Below are 21102 nucleotides of genomic sequence, written 5' to 3' on the forward strand. Positions count from 1 at the left end.
CTGGATCAAAAATATCTCTAATTAGTTACAGGCCCGTCACATTTTTAAACGTCATCAGTAAAGTGCTCGAAAAACGCATAAAATAAACTCTGAACAGCTTCTTCATGGAGAAAGTTGCACCCCAGCAACACGGTTTCACCAAGAAGAAATCAGTATACACTAACTTGCTAAACTACTGAACAAAGTGTTACTGAACTTGACGACACTGGCATCAACGAAGTCAATTCCTTCTACACAGATTTTGTGGAAGCATTTGATGAGGTGCCCCACGATGGACTGATTGTCAAATTGCAGAGATTGGGTGTAATTAGATGCCTTCTTCAAGTACTAACAGACTACTTCAAAGGAAGAAGACATTTTGTCATAAAAGGCAATACAAAATCTACGAAACTGGACAACAAAAGCGATGTTCCGCAAGGATCCGATCTTGGACTTCTGCTTTTCTGTATCTTCATAAACGACCTCCCTAGCGTCTTCAAAAGCTCTTACTGCCTGATGTTTGCAGACGACTTGAAATTCCTCACAATAAACGCTGCAATGTCGGAAACGATCTTGCATCTGAAAAGACTACAAAATTGGACCACTGAAAATTGGATGGAAATTGCAAAAATGAAGAACATCTTTATCAAGTTCAAAGGATCGCACTCTATGTTTGTCCTCAATGATAAACAACTTCTATCGGATGCATATATGAAGGATCTTGGAGTAAATATCTGTCCAGAATTCTCGTGGAGTTATCGCGTCAACGAGAAAAGTAAACAGCAAAAAAATCCTCTATTTCATACTGAGGATCACGGCTGCAAAAACAAAGACATCCTCCAAATTGAATCTGTTCAAGACAATGATAATGCCGATGCTAAGTTATGCTTCCATTTGCATCACGCTATCAAGAAATACGAGTCGCATTATTAAAAAAACTTGCAGAGAAGAGTACTCCGCTGGGCAGTCAAAAACAAGTCAGCCAAATAACATTTTATTTAGGAGAAAGCAAAAATACTACCAATCCCCATGTATTTCCACTCATTAAACATGCTTTTACTCTCAGGTGTGTTCCACGATAGTGAGAAAAAGGAGGAGATCTTGGTTCCTGCAACCAAAGCCATAGCGTGAGAAAACACTGTGAGATTCGATTTACCCAAACCAAATAGATCCTGAAGAGTAGCTAACCAACTGCCAAAGGAAGTAGACTTTTTCAATCCCATTGGACTCAAAAGGAGACTCTCACATCTCTTTGGAATTATTTCAATGCAACTACAACGAATGGAATCCATGTACGTGGCAGTTTGCTTGTCACTGTCAGACCTGTCAAACAAGATGGAGAAGAATCTGAATGAACGGGAGAGATCTCACCGGGTAGCCTGGGAATCAACTATAACAACATTGTTTCTCAAATAAATTTCAGTATGCATTATTCAATGTTGTTTAAAAGTTGTCCAAAGTCAGTGTAAATTCTAGATATATAGTTGAAGAGTAGTTTCGTTTGTCATCATCATCAAGAAGTCATCATCATTTCTTTGGTTGGGATTTTCGTATTTTTTATTCACCTCTTTCTGTTTGTCTCGTGTTTTTGTTTTGGTTTTTCGTTTTCTAAACGTTAATGACATCATAACCCCGCTTTATTGAGAGAAAGACAAAAAGATCATGCATTCCAACGTAAAGACTTGGTGGCAAAGTCTCAGTCTTCAAGCGTTCTCGGTACTTTAGATTTGAGCCTAAAATCAATTTCGTTGCACGATGATGTAACTATTCAAACTTATGAAGATTTCGTTTTGTTGGTGAGCCAGGCGAGAGCACTTGAGTTACTTTAACTTGGCAGCTCTTGGCCCTTGACCATGTCCAGTTATCCCTTTAGTCTTCTTAAAACATTGTCTTAACGTTTTGACAGTTTTATCAATTGCAGCAAAATTGACATTTTCGAAATTATTTTCTGTTTTCCAAATCTTTAGTTTAAATTCGGATTTCATCCTAATTGTCGTAATAAACGTATTATAGAAACAAATTTGTTTGACATGGAATATATAGCTGGACCCGTTATCTCTCAATGCTGACAAAAACGTTAAAGCAAAAGGACAAGCGGAGGTTCAGATAAGAACGGCTATTCAACTAAAAAGAATGACTTCTCAAGTTGAAGCTATGGCTGGTTTCATTGTACTTCGAGAACTTCCACTGTACTTCGAAGATCCGTAAAAGAATACCCCGCAAAGAAAACGAAGAAGATTATTCAATATCAATTGCGAAACAATTTGTTCTAAAAAGTTGTAGTCATCTAATGTGAAAGAGAGAGAGAGTTTAGGCTTCTGTGTCGTTCTCACTAGTGTTTGCAGATGTCCTTGAAGGGTAGAGAGGATCATTTAGTGAACTGTAGTACTAGATACAATGATTAAGTCTAAGAAAATAGGTCATCTTTGAAATGTTTTTGACAACATTTTTGGCCATTTGCTTTCCAGAAGATTTTGGTAGAGATCTGTTTATTTTTGTTCTCGGGAAATTTTTGTAGAATTAATGCTTTAAAAAACTGTATCGAAAAATAAAAGCAACTTATGTCCTCAAGGTAGCCATTACAAAATTAATAGGTAAGTTATGCAGAAAATAAAACTGTCAAATAAAATTTGGTTTCAATAGAGTGGTTAAATCAGCTCAAATAATTGTTTTTCAGAGAATGAACAAGTTTCTACTTTGGTCAGTAACAAATATCGCTTCTATCACAGTGGTACGCTAGCAGAGTAAACAGTTATTTGTCAGTTTCGTTGATATGGTTTGAAGCCTTAGTTTTGGCTAAAACACAGTTTTTTTGACATCTCTCAAACGCAGCCGTTAATTTGGTAATAAATGAAACTTCAACTTAAATTTTAACTTAGAAGACCAAGGTTTTTAGTACTCGTTCTGTATACGGATGACACTCACCTTTGCCCTCTTAATAAATGTAGAGTTTACCAATCACCCAAAAACTTAAACAATTTTTTCATATACAATGCTTGTTTTATGAACGCCTTATTTTAAGTACTTCTCTGTATATAGGTTTGTAATTTTCAGAGAAAACAATTTCCATCTCAATTTTCAACGCTCATTAAAACTCATGTCAATTTTCAATTCGCGTTGTATTCTTCCCCAAGATTTGGCTTGCCCTATTAATGATCTTGAAGAACTCTTCATTTCCCCTAGCATTAGGATGCGTCAATAGGCAACACTTGTGATATTGCTTCTTTGTAAGAACAAAAAGCGTTCCAGAGTAGAAAATTGTCAGATCTGGAACTATATCTGATACCTTTGCATAGAACGAAAAAATTAATGAACTGCATTGCGGTTGCCACAGTCGCAGAGCACTGACCAGAACTAGGATATGACCTCTGAGTAGCAATTACAGAAGATTTTTAAAGAACTCTTTATCAATGTTCAATATTTGTACATTTCATGATAATATTTGATAGTTTCCTGAATCTCACCCAAAAATTCTCATTGTTTTTTATTGTTCCAGATTTATTGATTGCTATGAGCTCAATTTGTGATGTATTTATTGCATTTTCATTTAACTTAATTGTCAGTTCGATGTTGTAATTGCCCTGCAATAAGCTTAGAAGTAGTAGGTCATGGAGTTTGAAGTAGTACAACAATGGAAGAATATTTTCATGTACAACGCTTGTTCCGTGAACGTCTTATCATATGTACTTCTATGTGTATAGGTTTTTCTTTTCAGATGAAAAAAATTCCATGTCAATTTCCAACTAGCGTTGTATTCTTCCCCAAAATTTGCCTTGCCCGACTATTGGTCTCGAAGAACTCTTTGTTTCCCCTAGCATCAGGACGCGTCAATAGATTACACTTGTGATAAATTTTCTTTGTAAGAAGAAAAGACGTTCCAGTGTAGAGAAATGTCAGACCTGGAATTTTTTCTGATATCTTTGCATTTAGTGAAGCAATTAGTGAACTGTGTTGCGGTTGCCACAGGTGAAGAGCACTGTCCAGGAACATGATATAACCTCTTAGTAGCAATTTTCAAAGTAATTACAGTATATTTTTAAAGAACTGTTTATCAATAATCAATATTTGTGCAATTACTGGTAATATTTGGTAATTTGCTGGATCTCAACCAAAAATTCTCATCGGTATTTTTTGTTCCAGATTTTTGATTGCATTGAGCTTAATTTGTGATGTATTTCTTGCATTTTCATTTAACTTAATAGTCTTTTCCGTGGTGTATTTGCCCTGCATTAAGGTTATAAAAATTAGTATGCGATGGAGTTAGAAGTAGTACGACAAAGGCCGATTCTTGGGATCTGATAGCCTCTTTTTGTAGTTCAATAGTCAATTACTTAAAATCAAAGCACCGAATTTTTTGGGTCCGTTCTATGTCTTTGCATTTACTTTTATTTACACACCAAACAAATGAGGCGTAGTTTTAAACTCGTAGGAAGTCTCCTACATAAATTTCTTGTTTTGTTCTACAATTCGCTAAGATGGAGTGATTACGTCTAAGAAAATAGATTGCCTTTAAAGCTTTTGGACAACACTTTTGTCCAGTTGCTTTCCAGAAGATTTTGGTAGATTTCTGCTCAATTTTGTTTGAGAAATTTTTGTGGAATTAATGTTTTAAACAACTGTATCAAAAAACATAAAAGCAACTTTTGTCCCTCAGGTAGCCGTTACAGAATTAAAAGGTAAGTTATGCAGAAGATAAAACTGTTCAGTTGAACATGGATTCAGAAGGTTGGTTAGCTCAGTTCAAATAATTGGTGTTCAGAGAATGAACCAATTCCCTACGTTGGTCAGTACGAAATATCGCTTCTATCAGAGTAGTTAGATAGCAAAGTAAACAATTTTTTGTCAGTTTCGTTGATACTCCTTGATGCCCAAGCGTTGGATAAAAAACGGTTTTTTTTCATGACATCTCTGAATCTTGTATCCGCCGTTAATCTGGTAATAAAGTAAACCTCACATAAATTTTGACCTTGATGCCCAAAATTTTTAGTACTCGTTTTTGTAAACTGAGCACACTCACATTAACTCCTCTTAATAGGATCAGAGAGTATCATTCAGCAAAAAAGTCCAACAACATTTTCATATACAATGCTTTTTACATGATTGTCTCAATATAAGTACTTCTCGGTATATAAGATTGTAGTTTTCAGAAAAACAGTTTTAATGTCAGTTTTCATTGTTCATTAAACTTCATTTCAGTTTTCAACATGCGCTGCATCCTTTCTCAAGATTTGTTATGCCCTATTAATGGTTTTGAATAGTTTTTCTATTCCACAAGCATCAAGGTTGCTTTAATAGATTACATCTCTAATAATATTTCTTTGTAAGAAAAAAAGTGTTCCAGAGTAGAGAAATATCACCTCTGGAAATAAATCTGACATCTTTGCACAAAAAAGATGATTCATTGAACTTTGTGTCAAATGCCACAGTTGAAAAGCAGTTTGCAGAAACTTTTATTACCTCTCAGTTGCAATGTTCGAAGTAATTACAGTAAACATTTTTCAGGAACTGTTTATTGAGGTCCTTTAGTTTGTGCATTTCTTGATAATATGTGGTGGCCAATTCCATGCATGTCCTTCCAATCGCTAACTCACAAGAGCTGCCTAATCAGACAAGGGCACACCCGCGACGAAGTCGAAACTATTGCCCTGACAGGCGAATGGACATGCAAGAACTGCGACGAGCCCCAGCCACAAGAAGCAGCACCATCCGGCTCCCCGAACGAACCATCACAGAAGATGGAAATCATCCAGCAGAGAAAAATCAGGGTCTTTCAAAGGATATATGACGGACTGCTGACCAAATAGGTTGAGCTGGGAGACCGCATAGTCATGGACCGAATCGATATTGCCCTGATACAAGAAACGAAGATGAAGCCGAAGAACAAGACCCCCAAAATCCCTAGCTACGCAAACGTGAGATTTGATTGCACTGAACAATCAGGAGGTGGACTCCTCTGCTTGATCATGGAAGATATCCCGTTCACCACTCCAAAACGTTACAATCAATAAAGAGACAGCGGCCAGCAACACCTCAAAAACCCGCGTTTTGGAACGAAAATGGTTCACCACTCAGCAATGTCTACATCCCCCAAACAGAGGAGCCGAAAAAGAAGTTTTCCTAACAGACCACCTCCCCAGTGGTAAAGACTGCTTCATTACGGGGAACCTCAACGGCCAGTCCAATTTTTGGGACCCCGTCCAGCCGGCAGACAATCGCGGGACAAGAATCGGAGAATGGATGAACGACACGAAATTAGCATGCCTGAAAAAATAAGCCGTGACGAGACAAAATTGCTTCACTAGAAACTCGAGCAGCTCAGACATTTTTCTTGCACCAACCACATGGACGAACAAACTGAAGTGGCAAATAGTGGAGGACATCGGCGGGTCGTACCACCTACCAACTCTAGTCACTATACACTGCAGCGACAAAAGACTCAAGCCAACAGCGCGGTGGCAACGCTGGAAGCCAAACCACGATCTCAGGGAGCTCGCATGCAAAGTGAAAGACAAAATGGAACCCACACTCCACAAGGCACCACTTTGCAGAAAGCCAAACAGTTCAGCAAATTGGTCACAGAGACAGCTACTGTCACCGTGCCAAGAACCAAGCCTGGGAAAAGAACTCGCTGCTAGATCACGGCAGATATTAGGACTCTGATTTAGGAGAGGAACCACTTTCGCCGCAACCTCGGCTAGAAAGAGAACGTGTGAATCGAAACATGATGTCAGAGAAAAGATAGCTGCTACCCGAGAAAGCAAATGGGTGGAGTTCACAGAAGAAGTGGAATATGGAACTGAGCTCCAGAAACTCTGGAGCGTCCTTCACTCTATCGGGAGCTCGGCCTCTCCCAGCCAACCGAACGAAGCCCTTCGACTGGAGAAAATAATCAACAGTAGCACAGTAGCCTCAGGACAGTGGACGCCTTCATGTAGCACTACGCAACGGAAAGCCGGCTCAGGTTCTCATAGAAAGAAAGAGACACAAACCGAACGCAGATCAATCCCGCCGCAGATCAACCCCAACTGCCGATGACACAAGCGCCCAAGAATTCACCATTCCCGAACTAGGGAAAGCCATCGCCAGCATGCTGAGCCGCGGAGCATCGGGACCAGACGTAAGCCTTCCTACAAGGACCGCGAAGACCGCCCTCCTGGCACTCTACAATAAATTCTGGAACCGCACAGAAGTCCCCCATGATTGGAGAAATGCAACAATAATTCCCCTGCTTATGACTTGAAAGGATCCTGCCTCAATCACCTCGTACAGGCCAATCAGCCTGATTTCATGCCTAGCGAAAGTAATGGAACGTACGATAACCTCCAAGCTTGTGCACCTGATCAGAAACCGAGGGCTCTTCAGCAACGGCCAATGCGGAGGAAGAAAGAAGAGAGGCTGTGAATATTTCTTCATTAGACTCATGCAGGCCATCGACGAAGCGTTCCGAGCAAGAAAACTCGGAAAAGTGGTAATGGCCCTCTTCGACTACAGCAGAGCCTTCGACCGCGTGTGGAGACAAATCTTCTTATCATCTTCATCGACAAAGCTGTACCAGCCAAGTACAACCGTTGTGTTGAAGCTTTCCTTACGAACAGGCAAGCAAGTATCCGTGCTTGCCCCATTACTATTCTTGTTGTTCATCTTCAGTACTTAAAGAAGATCATGCACTCTTTATGGACAATCTCTCCGTGTGGTCGACCAGCCACGACGAAGGGAAAGCCACCGATAAAATCCAGGATGCAGTAAACCATGTCGGTTGGAGAAAACAAGCTCACCCTCAACGCACAGAAGCGCGAAGCAGCATGTTCCCAAATGTTCTCCGCAAGTTCCCAAATGCCTTTCAACGCAACCCCTAAATTCCTGGGTGTTCGACTGGACAGGACTTTTGCCTTTAATGCACTTATGAAAAATGTTACTGTGAAGGTCAAAAAGAAGACCCTCCGAAGGGTAAACCAGTCTACGCAGCGCTGCGTAATGGATTATGCAGGACCTGTTTGGCAACCATGACTAAGCTCATGAATTATGGACATATTGGATAAAGCCCAGAACCAAGCCCTCCGTGCAATGACTGGACTATACTGTCATTTCCGCTGGAAACCCTTCGCATGGAATAAGGATTTCCTAGCTATGGTACTCAAAGAAAAAGGCTGATAGCGCCATTGTAGTAGAAAGCCTCCCAACTGAACACCCAATAGTAGAAGCGCTTAACTCGTCCGTTAACAAGAGACTGAAACGCCAAAGCTTGAAATCCACGACACAAGATCAACTGCTGAACCTCCCAAACGAGCTCCGGAAAGAACGCAGCCAGCACACTGAGCCAGAGAGACCACCGTGAGATGTCAAAGAATCAGCAAATTGGACAGTGTAGGTTACCATTGCTGGCAGCTAAACCAAATGCCCAAAAACTGCACTGGAAACCCTGAAGAATCTGGAAGGTGACGTCTAACTGTACACAGACGGCTCAGCGTCCAATGGTAACCGAAATGGTGGATGCGCAGTTGTTGTGACAACGGAGATCAAAGCATGCCAGAAAAGACAGCGAAGCTCAGAAAGAGAGGAAGAACTATCTCACCTCCTTCGATGAAGAGAAAGCAGCAGTGTTTGCCGCGATCATGTGGCTCCTGTGCAATCCACACCCGGAGAAACATGCCATAATCTGCACGGACAGCCAATCTTTCTACACCGCACTTGAAAAGAGGAGCGGAAGCACCACCATCCGCGCCTACCCAGACAATCACAAACCGAAGGTCACAATCCAATGGATCCCTGGACACTCAGACATCTCCAGAAATGAAATCGCGGACTCCGAGTCTCGGTAAGCAGCAAGCAACGCAGAAACAGAGCCAGAACCGACATGACTTGTGCACCTCTAAGTTGCATCCGCAGAACATTTCAAGACCCCGAGCCGTCCCACCATCGTGCCATGAGAACCTACAAAGGCTACAAGCTCAAGCCAGAAGCAAAAACCGTAAATGCAAACAGGACGGCGTCCTCGCACAATTCCGCAGTGGATAGTGCAAACTGCTGAAAGCCTACGCCAATCTAATGTAGCCCACGGTCGACGCGATGTGCCCCTTGTGTGCCCAAGAGCCGCACACATTAGAACATTGGCTGAATTGCCCGGCCACATCCAAAGACCGCCAAGAACCAAGAGATCTTTGGCACCACGACTGGAACTGCTGACTGAGGAACCTGATGGGGGCAGTGGCGCTCACGAGACGAAATCTGAGCGCTTTAACCACAACCACACACAACAACAATATTTGTTCAATTTTAAAGTGAAATTATAGGGGTGAATGTTTGTGAAAATTGAGGAAATTAAATTTAGTTTAGCTGAGGGAAATGATTGTTTTTCAGGGTCACACAATTTAGATCTTTTCATTTAATCCTCCTCAGCCTGTTGCTGCATATTATTTGACACCCCGTAACAACTGTTATTTTAATTTATTGAAGTTTGGATTCGGAAGGAGCGAAAATACAATGCTCATTACCCGAAATGCCAGGATCAGGGTGTTTCGTTCATGTCACTTAAAGTGGAATTAGGAGTTTTGGGGTTTGCCGTCCAGCTTGAAAAAACACTTAAAAAATTGTAGTTTTTTCAGGCAAGCGCATTTTTGAAGGACCATTGGTGACCTACATTAAATTGACGGGGGTCTTTCCCATCATACCCCCCACACAAAAATATAGCCCCCATTATGGTATAATTACCATGATGGGGGCTAGCGTTATATTACCACTATGCTGGGGGGGGGGGGGGCTATAATGTGAAAGATTCAATTATCACAGTCTTTGTCTGCCATTGTTATTGGGTTCAGCTTCTATATTGTTTTGGGTTGTTTGATGAGAATTTTATCCCCTTTTAATGGTTTGCTTTTCTATGTTTTTTTGGAGACTATTAGCGGACAAGTCGTTTCACTCGAAGCGCAATGCTTCTCACCTATGATGCTTTTATCTAATTCAATCAACCCCTTCATTTATCTCGAGTGTAGTTATCAATTTTCTACATGCTGTTCTTTATAATATGCATTTAATGATAATTCGATGTTTACTCCTGTCAGAATTTATAAATGTATATACGAGTTGACTTGCCGCGCCCGAGTTGACCGACTCTACCTATAAGGGGAGGGGCATTCTTATAATTGACTTAAAAAAACTTAACTAAATATATTGTCATCAAACGCTTCGCGCGAAAAAAAAATTATTTAAACCTGTAGTTATTTGAAAAATTTAAACCAAGTTTAAGTAAACCGCGGCACATTTTAATTCAATTTACTCTCGAAAGTTTTTTTTTGTGTAATACATGCTATTTGACAATACGATTTGTAACAGGGTGGAATTAACGGAAACATCGCTGTAATTTTTTAGGCTCTGTAAAGATATTTTTGCGTGCTTATCAACGTCCTATTTAGTGCTCAATAATTGATGACAAAGCTGGCTTTGATTTTTGGCAAAGAGGTCAGTGGATAGAGAGCACTTTTATGGAGAGTGTTCGGAATCATAGTTTGATCACGTGTATTGAAGCAGTTTTTCGTCTCCTTTGAAGTTAGGCAGAATGAATGGATGCTCCCCTTTTTGCCGCTATCCTCTCACTTGTGACGTTTCATTAAAAGAAGAATCTCAGTGCAATTTGTCAGTGCTCATAGAACTGTAATTTTGGCTTTTGTTGAGGAAAATGACTGGTAGCGAGTTCAATGTTGCATGCCAAATTATGCCATAAATATTTGGAATTATCCTATTAAGAATGAAAATCTTATTATCATACGCCAGGAGAGCGGCAGTACTGCAAGCGAGGCACGTTCAAAATTTGAACGGAACCAGCAGCGGTCTTTCAACCATACGTTTCAATCTATCGTTCTCGCTTTTACCTCTGCGCTCTTTAAAACTGAATACAAATCAAATCAGCTTTGCTTGCTTGCTATTTGTGTAGTTTCATTTTTTATTTTTACTATGTCTCCGCTCTGCCGTGCTCTTTCTATTGTGCCTATTAAAATATAGAAAAAGAATGAAGCTGTATTGTAACTGATTGTTTTACCACCAACTTCTTTGCTTGCACGCGACTCTTTCAGAACTTCATGTATATATGTATAAGGCTCGTGTGGATATATATGTAAAAGCCGTGGCTCCATCACCGTCAGCAATTCACCGAATAAATCAGTATATTTATTTTAAATTATTCATTTTCTGCTCTTACCACCACAGATCCCCTACAATGTTCGTACATAACGTCAAGTTGGTTTGAACTGTTACCGCGTTCAAGTTTTGACCCTGTTGACAAATGGAATCGGAGGTCGAGCATCAACTGATAGTGTCCCGACTAAGTGAGCGAACTTCCAGTTCCCGAATCGAAGGTCTTGAGTTGCTTCGGGACCATTTGAAACGGAACAATGGAATCCTGAGGTTTAAAGACAAAGAATCAATATTCAAAGGCTTGTCTCTGAGTTTGGAAGATACCAGTTGGAAGATCAGACATCTCACAATTGAGTTGTTGAGAGATATGATACCGAAGTTTGGAGATGAGCTGGACGATTTGTACGCTCCCATGTTGCCTCAATTAATAGAGAATATCGGAGACAATAAGGTATATTTGCACAATTATTCAATTAATTCAATTAATTTTTGGATTTTTATTTGTTTTTGAAAAACTGATATTTTCCGTGCAATTAGAACTGGGGAAACCCGAAAAGGTTAATCTACTCCTGGGAATGTTATGGATGTGTATTATAATTTACGCCTCTGAAGCTGTTGTTATTGATACGAGGTAGTTTCTGTTCTAAAAATCAAAAATGATTACCAAAAATGAGAACGTCACTTTCGTAATTCAACCAATGCCATATACGGATTGCGGAAACTGGTTCAAGGTTTAAAACTTTTCAACATCAGCTTCCTGGAACCGCAGAATTTTATATAATGAACACTGGGCTCGGAAATATTTGAATAATTCATTCTTGATGGCAGATACTAACACAATGGACTTCGTCTCCGCAGCAACTTGCAGTAAGGCGGCTCTAGCTGTCAACAGCTTCAATCTCGAAATGAAATATTTTATACCGGGAGACAGACTTTCAACGAAGCTCATCTTTTTAGATAAAATAAGCATCGATTAGATATTTTTCAAAATTTAGTGTGTTAAAAGTAGAATTTGTTGGTGTTTAGGTCGAAATACGGAAGGATGTGGTGCAGACTCTGCACACTTACATGAGGAATTCCTTGAATGTCGGATTCTTGCTTCAGTTATACTTGGAGTTTGGACTTCAGAGTGAGGATGAAAAGGTAAGACTACATCTAGAGTTAACAATTCCCAACAACTCTTCTAAACGTACAAGGGTTCAATCGAATATTATAGAAGTACACTTAAGAAATCTAACTGAAAGTAAACATTTAAGGTTTTTTGAATAAAAAATGTATGGAATTGATTGATGAATGTTTTGGATCTTCTTAGCCATGAAACGAAGAAGCCACAAAAAAGCATATTTTTAAAGATGCTGGTGGTATTTTTGGTCCTAGAAATGATTGTTTCATCAGTTTCTTCCTGTTTTGGCTGTTTCTTATTAAATTGGTGACGAGAGTGGGCATTGAGTTAATTTTTTAGAGTTTTGTCCAGGGTTTTCACGTTTTTGGCAGGGAATCAATTTTGGCGGCAGAAACATTCTTTACAAATGAAATGTCGACGCTTTGAGTGTGTTGGACTATGCGTGGCAGTTTTAGTTGAAGCTTAAAAGAAGTTGAACTGCAATGGAACGGTTTATTAATTGCTCTCAAACGAAGTTTGTAGCAATTATATTAGCCCTGTCGGTCTTTTTATGCGATTTTTCGCTTGACCGATTTTTCGTCTGATGCTTTTGACTTTTCGTCCTCCAAAACGGGATAAACAGGTAGCGCCCAGCGGGCATTAAGTGTTCTTAGAGCCTTTCAGCTCTAACTTCTTGAGACCTATACTTTTGGTGTGAAGAGCGGTTCTTAGAGGTTGAAGACACCCCCACTGTTGACAACCCCACTATTGCCCCCCACCCCAGTGCTGCCCCCCCCCCCCCCCCCCCCCGGGCTAGCTATTGACGAACAACCGCTTGCTGAAAACGCAAGTTTTACTATTTTGAAATTTTTCCAAGCTTTTTGAAAATGTTTGACATTTTTGATTTTTATCAGCCCTAGGTGTTAGGGAACCTCCTTTAAGTTTTAATAATAGGTTACAGCATAATTTTTAGTGGGAATGGAATGGTTTCAACATTTTAGCATTTTTTGGACAAATCGTGCAATTTTTTTTCAAATTTTTTGACATTTGTTTTTCTTTATTTTGGTCTTTCTGGACCCAGGGGCCAGATAACATCCTAAGGGGTTTGATAATTTTGATAATATGTTACCGGCAACTTTTTATTGGCCATGGACTAGTTTTTCATTTTTTTAATGTCACAAATTTTAGAAATTTTTTGATAAAACTTGCTTTTCTCCATTTTTTTTGAAAATTTTTTTCCTTTAGGTTTTTTCGGCCTCAAGAGCCTCGGACCCTCTCTAGGGTTTGAAAATAGGTTACTGTATAATTTCTAGATTAAATGGAATGTCTTGCAAGATTGAAACATCACGAATTTTAATATATTTTTGACATTTTTTGCATTTCAATTTTTTAACAATTTGTCATTATTCAGGGTTTTGAGCCTCAAGGGTCAGAAAACCTCCGTTAGGGTTTGATAATAAGTTACTGGAAAATTTTTTTTGTCCATGGAATAATTGTCAACTTTTTTTTATCAGAAGTTTTAGCATTTTTTTAAAATAAATATTACAATTTTTTAAAGTTTTTTTGAATTTTTTTTAATTTTTTTTAGGTTTCTCTAGCCTCAAGAGCCAAGGAACTTCCTCTAGGGCTAGATAATATGTTACTGCATAGTTTATAGATGTAATGGAATGGTATTCAAGATTTTATTGTCTCGAATTTAAGCAGATTTTAAAAATATTTGCAGCTTTTTCATGTTTCTGATTTTTTTCGGCAGCAGAGGCCCTGGTGCCTCCTTCAAGTTTTGATAATAAGCTGCTTGCTGCATAGTTTCTAGAGTTAATGGGATGGTGATCAACGTTTTTATGACTTCAGTTTTAGTTATTTTTGGATACAATTTAATTTTCATTCAAAGTTTTTAATTTAGCCTTTTTCAGTTTTTTTCTATATGATTTATTTACTAACAACGCTAGAAAACTAGAAGATGCAGAGTCGAATCTCATCATGGAGAATGTTCTTGTTTCTATTTCTTTCTCTGTCAGTTAGGGTTCCTTTCCTTCTTTTTCTCGTTCACGATTTATCTCTCTCTCTCACACACTCTATCTCTTTTTGTTGATGCCGCACTTCAGCTGCTGTTATGTGGCCTAATGCCATCATCTCCGATCCTCATTAACAATGAGTTATAGTAGAAATATATTTTTTCAAATCTTAAATGACTTTACAGGCACTTTTTATGAAATCATTGTTAATTGCTCTCAAAAGCAATTTGTAGCAGATATAATAATCCTGTTTGTCTTTTATGCAATTTTTCGCTTAGCCGATTTTTCGTCTGAGCCACTTGACTTTCGTCTTCAGGAACGGGATAGAGGCAGCGCCCAGAGGTCACTAAACCGTGGCTAGCTGCTGACGAAGCCAACCGCTCGCCGGTCGTTTGAGAGCAATTCGCCCGACGTCAGTCGGTTATGTTTCTTCATTCAGTTTCGGTATTTGATAAGCAACTATAAAACATAAGCAACTATAAAACTTGAGTTAAACCAACTTAACGGAAAGTAGTCTTTTCAAAAAGCAGATAAACGTAAAAACAGCGAAATGTAGTTTATGATTTATATTTTTTGATCTATTCTAGTCTTTAAATTTAATATTTGTTCTTCTATAGCTATTATACTGCGTAAAATGAGAAGTGCTGGTTAGTTATTGCACAAAAGACCATTAATCATTTTCTTTTTTCCCCAATTTTGTTTTTTTGTATTCTTCTGGATTGATTCCGGCTTCTAAATCATGCTTGTTAAGGACACTGTGACTTTTTGTTAAAGAAAAGGCCGACCATTGCAGAGAAAACATAATCGTTATCAAAACTGGACGGAAGTAACTGACTTACCAAAAACTGCAACAACAAATCAAGCGAAACAAAACAAACTGAATTTTGTTTTCAGAATAAACTGTTCCAAAATTATAAGATTAACGCCCCTCGCGTCATAATTCAATAATAATACTTATTTCCTTCGATCTTGTTTTGAGATTCATTCTCCATCTCACGGTTATTGAACTGTAAATCTGTAAATAAGCAATTGAACGTGTTTGCTTGATATAATTTGCTTGCTGAATGTGATTGCTTGCTCGTCTGTGGTCCGAGAGCATTTCGTCCTTAATTTTTCTTGAATCACTGCTTGACAAGGTTATTTGTTTAACTCGAAAACATCCTTACGCTTGTTTTGACAGACGAATCAATCAATTTTAGTTTTTGTGTGAAGTTTATTTTGTAACCCGAATACTTTTAGGGTACATTTTGGTTATTCTTTGGCTCATTCATGACTGACTCGTGTAAATGTTTTTTGGAGAATGGAACTCGTAATTCAAAGATAGTGGAATGCACTAAACGTTGACTAATTAACTAAGCGTTGTGGAAACATTTGCTTAATTGGTGTCTCAATTTGGCTATCCAATGTTATTATTGCGTGTATTTCGCGGTTATATTCCTATAATCTGTCTGTCTTCTGTAAATTTTTGATGTTTTTTTTTTGAGTGGCCAAAATAATAATACGCCACTTTACCAAATGCTTTTACAGCATTGAGTTAAATACGTGCTTTTCGTTTTTTTTTAACCTTTTGGAAGTTTTTTTTGGCAAAGTACAATAAGAGCTTTCTGAATCATGATTCTTAAATGATGATTCTAATGCAGGGAAATCAGATCGAGTAGTGAAGTGATAGTTTGGATAGTGTTTCAATTCGTTTGCGAGGTCGGCGCCCGCCTGAAACGCTGGACAGAATGATCTCATTCTGCGAAAAATTTTGTTCAATTTAATATTTCATTTTATTTATAGCCTTTAAAAATTGTTCTATAGTTTCTTATTTGTTGATTATAGCTGCGAAGCTATAAGTTGAGCGTAGCTATATTGAGGTGATCTTTAATTTTGTTTTTGTTTCGTCGTCTGACGCTAAAGAGAATTCTAAGGAGTAATTATGTTGAGCTTTTCATGCCGCTTTTTCACTGCTCTTTTGCTACTTTTATGTGCGGGACATCATTTCCTCAACTAAATGGCAGTTAGTTTTAAGCTGAACTGTATGATAAGTTTTTTTACCTCACTCTCTGAATGACTTCTAATTTTATTAAGGTCACTTGGAGGTCACTCTAACCCTTTTTATGGTCATTGTAGTATACCTATATAATAGTCAATTTTAATGATAAAGAATTGAGACCAATATTGTGAATTTGAATTTCAACGGCATCAACTCAATTTTTGAATCTGTTGCTATCTGTATTCTACGTCACATAAAAATGTCAAATATATTGAAGATAATTAATTGCTCTCGAACGAAGTTTGAAGCAATTATTGTAACCGTGTTGGTCTTTTTACGAATCGAAGAGGAGTATTGAGATTCTACATGGTTTTTTAGCAGACACAAGTTTGTTCATGATTCAAAATTTCGACTTTTGCTTTAAAAAACTGACTTGAGTGATCTAAATTTCTCTCATTCACAATTTTAAGCAGCTGAACTCAAGTGTTGGCAGTTTTTTTGCTAAAAGTTAAATGAAAAGTGCGCCGAAACTTTAGAGTTAATGGTGGTATATAATAACCATTAATGACGTCATGTGAAGCCCCTTAAAAGATTTTAGCCCCACCCCCAGACTGAAGCAGGCTGCAATAGATTCCAGCTCCCACTAGTCGTTCGAGAGCAGCTCCTACTAGTCGTTCGAAAGCTTTATAAATTTTATGAAAATTTTTAAAAATGTTTCTTTGTTTTAAATTGAAGCTTAGTATATTATGGTAATTGGATGGTCTATAGGATATAGCCCCTCAGCTTTAATTGGAAGTAATTTCGAATTTGTTATGGAATGACGAGACTTGGGTAAGCAAGGTGATTTTGTGGTTAGGTGCAGAAAGAGAGCATCATTAACTTGCCTCTGCTGATGTCAGCCGAGTTTGCAAACGAGGACCTTTTTGAGATATCCCAGACACTACTTGGCAAGATTCCGGGCCACGATGAGCCCAGGTCTATTTGGAGGTGCATTGATAGACTCAAAATGGTCGTTGGTAAGTGAATACTCCACCATTCACATGTCAATTCTGATAACTACATTACACTCTGGCTATACTTATTTAACGCATTACACTCCCGCTATACGTATCCAACGCGACAATTTTTTAGGCTGAAAAGAGCCAACTGAGTTCTTAATTTCGATGATATCGTAAACACTGTGGAATATTTTGTAAATCACTTAAAAATGAAAAGTCTTGAAGTATAAAATCTCGGATAATCTGAATATCGTATCAAATCCTTGTTTTGGAATTTTAATTGTGAAATAAATATTCGAGATCCAAGTCCATTTAATCAAAATCTTGAAGTGAGAAAAGGCAGCCATGGTTATTTAAAAGAAATTGAAAAAATTGAGCTTGAGCTAATTCAACATCACATCTGACTTCTATCTATCAGGCAGCTGAAAGGAGAACAAAGTACGACTGGGCAGGATGTGAGAATGTAAACGTGGACTGGAAGTTTGAATTGAGGTGTGTTTTAGGTGAAGAAAGATTCGAAAGCTACGTTTCTCACATGAATCGAGACATGCAGACTATTTACCAGCAAAAGCCTTACGCCACACCGAACTCAACTTCCCAGGCGACACCTTCAGAAACACCACCAGTACAGACGCCACATTCTACCCTCACAGCCAGAGAATTGGCTGCAAAACTAACAGCTGCTTCCAAGAATGACCTGGACAACAGTAACATGTTTCACTCTTCGGGCAAAAACAGCAGTCGCTGGCTCGAGTTTGGTATTGTGAAACCAGACGTCATGATCAAACTGACAAATCGCGACGATTGGCAGCTTCGGTTGCATGGCATTGAAGACCTGAAGACAGATGTGACTCAACTGAGTGACATTTCAAACTTAAAGCCAGATTTGGTCGAGTTCATCGCATTTCTGTGCCGGTTTTTAACTGATGAGGTAAATTTCAAAATTACAATGTCAACACTCGAAATCTTTGTGGTGCTCATTAAGAAACTGGGAACTCTGTCGTGTGAGTACGTGGAACCTTTGACCGCGGCGCTTTCTCATCGACTCGGTGATTCAAAAATTGTTATCAGACAACTCAATTCAAGAGCATTCCGAGAGCTAATGTACACAGCAACTCCAATGCCAGTACTAGAACAGATTTTACCATGTTTAAAACACAGAAACTCGCGAGTGAGAGAGGAAACAGTCAATGTTATTATCTCGGCATTGTTGACTTTTCCAACGACTGATTTCGATTTTACGACTCTCTGCGACACTATAGCACCGTGCTTGGCCGATCCAAAGAGACGAGTTCGTCAGAGCTCACTTGAAGTGTTTGCAGTCTTGGCTCAGTTAATGGGCGTGAATAACTTAAAGCCTTTAATTCGGGCAATTGAGATGCTTGAACCTGAGTTTGGCGAAGGACCAATGAATGCGATTAAGGCCCGAGTTGCTAGGTAAGCACTGGCTATAAATGAGCTCACAATAAGTTGTGTGAAATATTTCGCACCAAATTTTTTTTTACTATTTTAGAAATTTTAAAATCTGTGCTATTCTTGGTATTAAAAACTGGCCAGTTGTTCGTTTTACTTGAAATTTTTACGAACCAAACCGCTGCTCACTACGCAGCTGAGGTGTTAAAAATCATTATGAATATTAATAATTAATAATTTGTAAAGTTTTTGGGAGTGCTAACTTCGTCTCTGAACTCACCTCGTCTCTGAACTCAACTCATCAGACAAAACGTCAAAGTATCAAAAGTCAACCCAATTCATCAGACAAATAACTATTTAACATGTGAAGCGGTTTCTTCTTAATTCTTATAGAAGTTTGCTCCAAGTTTATGTAATCAGTAAAATCTTAGTTGCTTTTAAACTTATTTTTGATCACACAAATCAGAACTTGATGTCACAACAAAATGGATCTAAGTTGCAAGTTGACTTCATCAGATTACTTTTTTCTTTAAATACATTTCTTGTTAGTCTTTCTGTCTTCCTATACATTTTATTTGACAACAAGCAGCCATGGCCTGTTTCGATATCTAGAGTTTGTTTTTTGTTCAATTAAATGCTTTCTTTATTATGACGAAACTCTATGAGTTGCAACAGCATTCTCTTTAGCGCAGAACGCAAGATTTTAAAAATAGATATAAGCAGGCTACATAATTGAAGACGATAATGCGTACTTCAATAGTTTACGACGCGAGATAGTCTATTCTAATTTTACTAAGCTTGATTGACAATATTTAGTGTTTTTTGTTGCATCCGCTTAGGTTTATGCGAACTAAAATAAGAAGTTTTAAACCTCGTAAGCACGTGCTGACAGACGGCTTAAGGTCAGAGTTCTCGGAACCAACATTCAGATAGAACTGGATCTGCGAGGACAATACGAACTATAATTGACTAACAACAGTTAGCGTTGTTCTACTGTGAACAGACTTTTATCTAAATGTGGTGTGGTTGATTTAAGGCGACAGCTGCCAATGATAAAGGAGAATGGGATGGTGGATTATGCTACTTCGATTGTGACGTCATCTGCTATCTCATCTGTGGCTGGATCTGCAGCATCCTCGGCGGCCAAAAGTCGTTCTTACTCCTCAAATCGGCAGGTAACCGGCAATGAAACCTGATTTGTGTTGCGTTGACCGTAGACCAAATTGTAGAACAACAGGCTTGTAAATGTTGATTTAGAATTGTATTAAGCTGATGGACCCCTGCAATGTAAATACATTCGTGAACGCTCACGTACCACTGACGTGTGCACAGTTTAACACCTGACTTTTTTGCCATTCTGAGTTTGCCTATGGATTTCGCTTAAAGAAAAAATGTCTCAGTAACTTTTTGTTGGTTTTTCTAATGCAACTAATCGTTTGATTTTTTTGGATTAGGCTTTTGAGTGTTTCAAATAGATGATTTAATTGATCTCAAACTAAGAAGTGATTTTTTTGTCTTAGGACTTTTAAGCGGCTTTTCTATTTTTTTTACCCCGATTGATTTGAATTTTCAGAAAGGGGATAAACTTCTCGTAAAGTTCTAGGACATTTAAGATATGCGAATTTTTCTTAGAGCTGTAGCAGTCTCTAGCTGTGCTGTTCGCTGGATGGAAATTTTGGTAGTTGGTAGATTGGGAGCCTTGCACAATCACTGATGCTAGCCCCTAAACTTACGACAGCTACAACATAATGTAGAGAGTTCTTGGGACGCCTATTGATTCTGGTTACAATTGCTCTCGAACGATGTTTGAAGCAGTTATTGTAAACGTGTGTGTCGTTTTTTATGCAATTTTTTTTGATTGACAGTTTTCTAGAAAATTATTCTTTCGATTTAACTTCTCCAGTGACTTCCTCACGCTTTACTTTTTAGTTTCTATTATTGATTTGAGTTGCCTGCATTCAGAAATTAAGTCTGTTGCTAAAATTAAACCATTTGAGAGCGGCTAATGTACATAGCGCTTGTAGCGTAGTGGTTAATGTCACCGACTCTAAGACGGTAGTTCGCGGGCGCTAACCCCAACATAGTCAGAAATTTTTGCGGCATAGAAGTTTCTCTAGCCTTGCCAGTCGTTCGAGAGCAAGTTCGAGAGTTGGTTTATGTTACATTTAATTGCTCTCTGACAAAGATTTTAGGCAATTATTGCAAACTTGTGTGTCTTATGCAAAATTTCTGCTTGACCGTTATTGCGCTTTTGTTCCAGAATATTCTGAATTCTTGAGTGATTTTTCACCCTTGAGTTGCAAAAATGATCCAAATTGCTCTTTCTGAAATAGTTTGTTGCTAATATAAAAGCGATTGTGAGTGACAGAGAAGCAAAGCTAATGTTGCGTAGTGTTTAAGATGCCAGACTGTTATTGCTCTTGAACGAAGTTCAGAGCAATTATTTAAACGTGTGTGTCTTTTTTATGCCAAATTTTCTATTGACAGTTT

At 38.5% G+C, this 21102-nt stretch overlaps 1 protein-coding gene across 5 annotated transcripts in view; it reads left to right on the forward strand.

Moving 5' to 3' along the window:
• Positions 1 to 10910: 10910 nt before the first annotated feature.
• LOC142344802 (TOG array regulator of axonemal microtubules protein 1-like) overlaps positions 10911 to 21102 on the forward strand; it is a 94380-nt gene continuing 84188 nt past the window's right edge. For 2 of the 5 annotated variants that reach the window (XM_075396760.1, XM_075396761.1), the window contains exons 1-5: positions 10911 to 11557; positions 12133 to 12249; positions 17058 to 17217; positions 17703 to 18636; positions 19649 to 19787. In XM_075396760.1, coding sequence (XP_075252875.1) covers positions 11255 to 11557; positions 12133 to 12249; positions 17058 to 17217; positions 17703 to 18636; positions 19649 to 19787 — 1653 coding nt within the window. In that variant the 5' untranslated portion in view covers positions 10911 to 11254. The remainder of the gene's footprint in view (positions 11558 to 12132; positions 12250 to 17057; positions 17218 to 17702; positions 18637 to 19648; positions 19788 to 21102) is intronic. The other 3 variants (XM_075396763.1, XM_075396764.1, XM_075396762.1) reach the window with 3 other exon arrangements.

Source organism: Convolutriloba macropyga, chromosome 8 (genome assembly GCF_964194025.1).
Source record: "Convolutriloba macropyga chromosome 8, txConMacr16.3, whole genome shotgun sequence".
Classification (NCBI taxonomy): Eukaryota; Metazoa; Xenacoelomorpha; order Acoela; family Convolutidae; genus Convolutriloba; species Convolutriloba macropyga.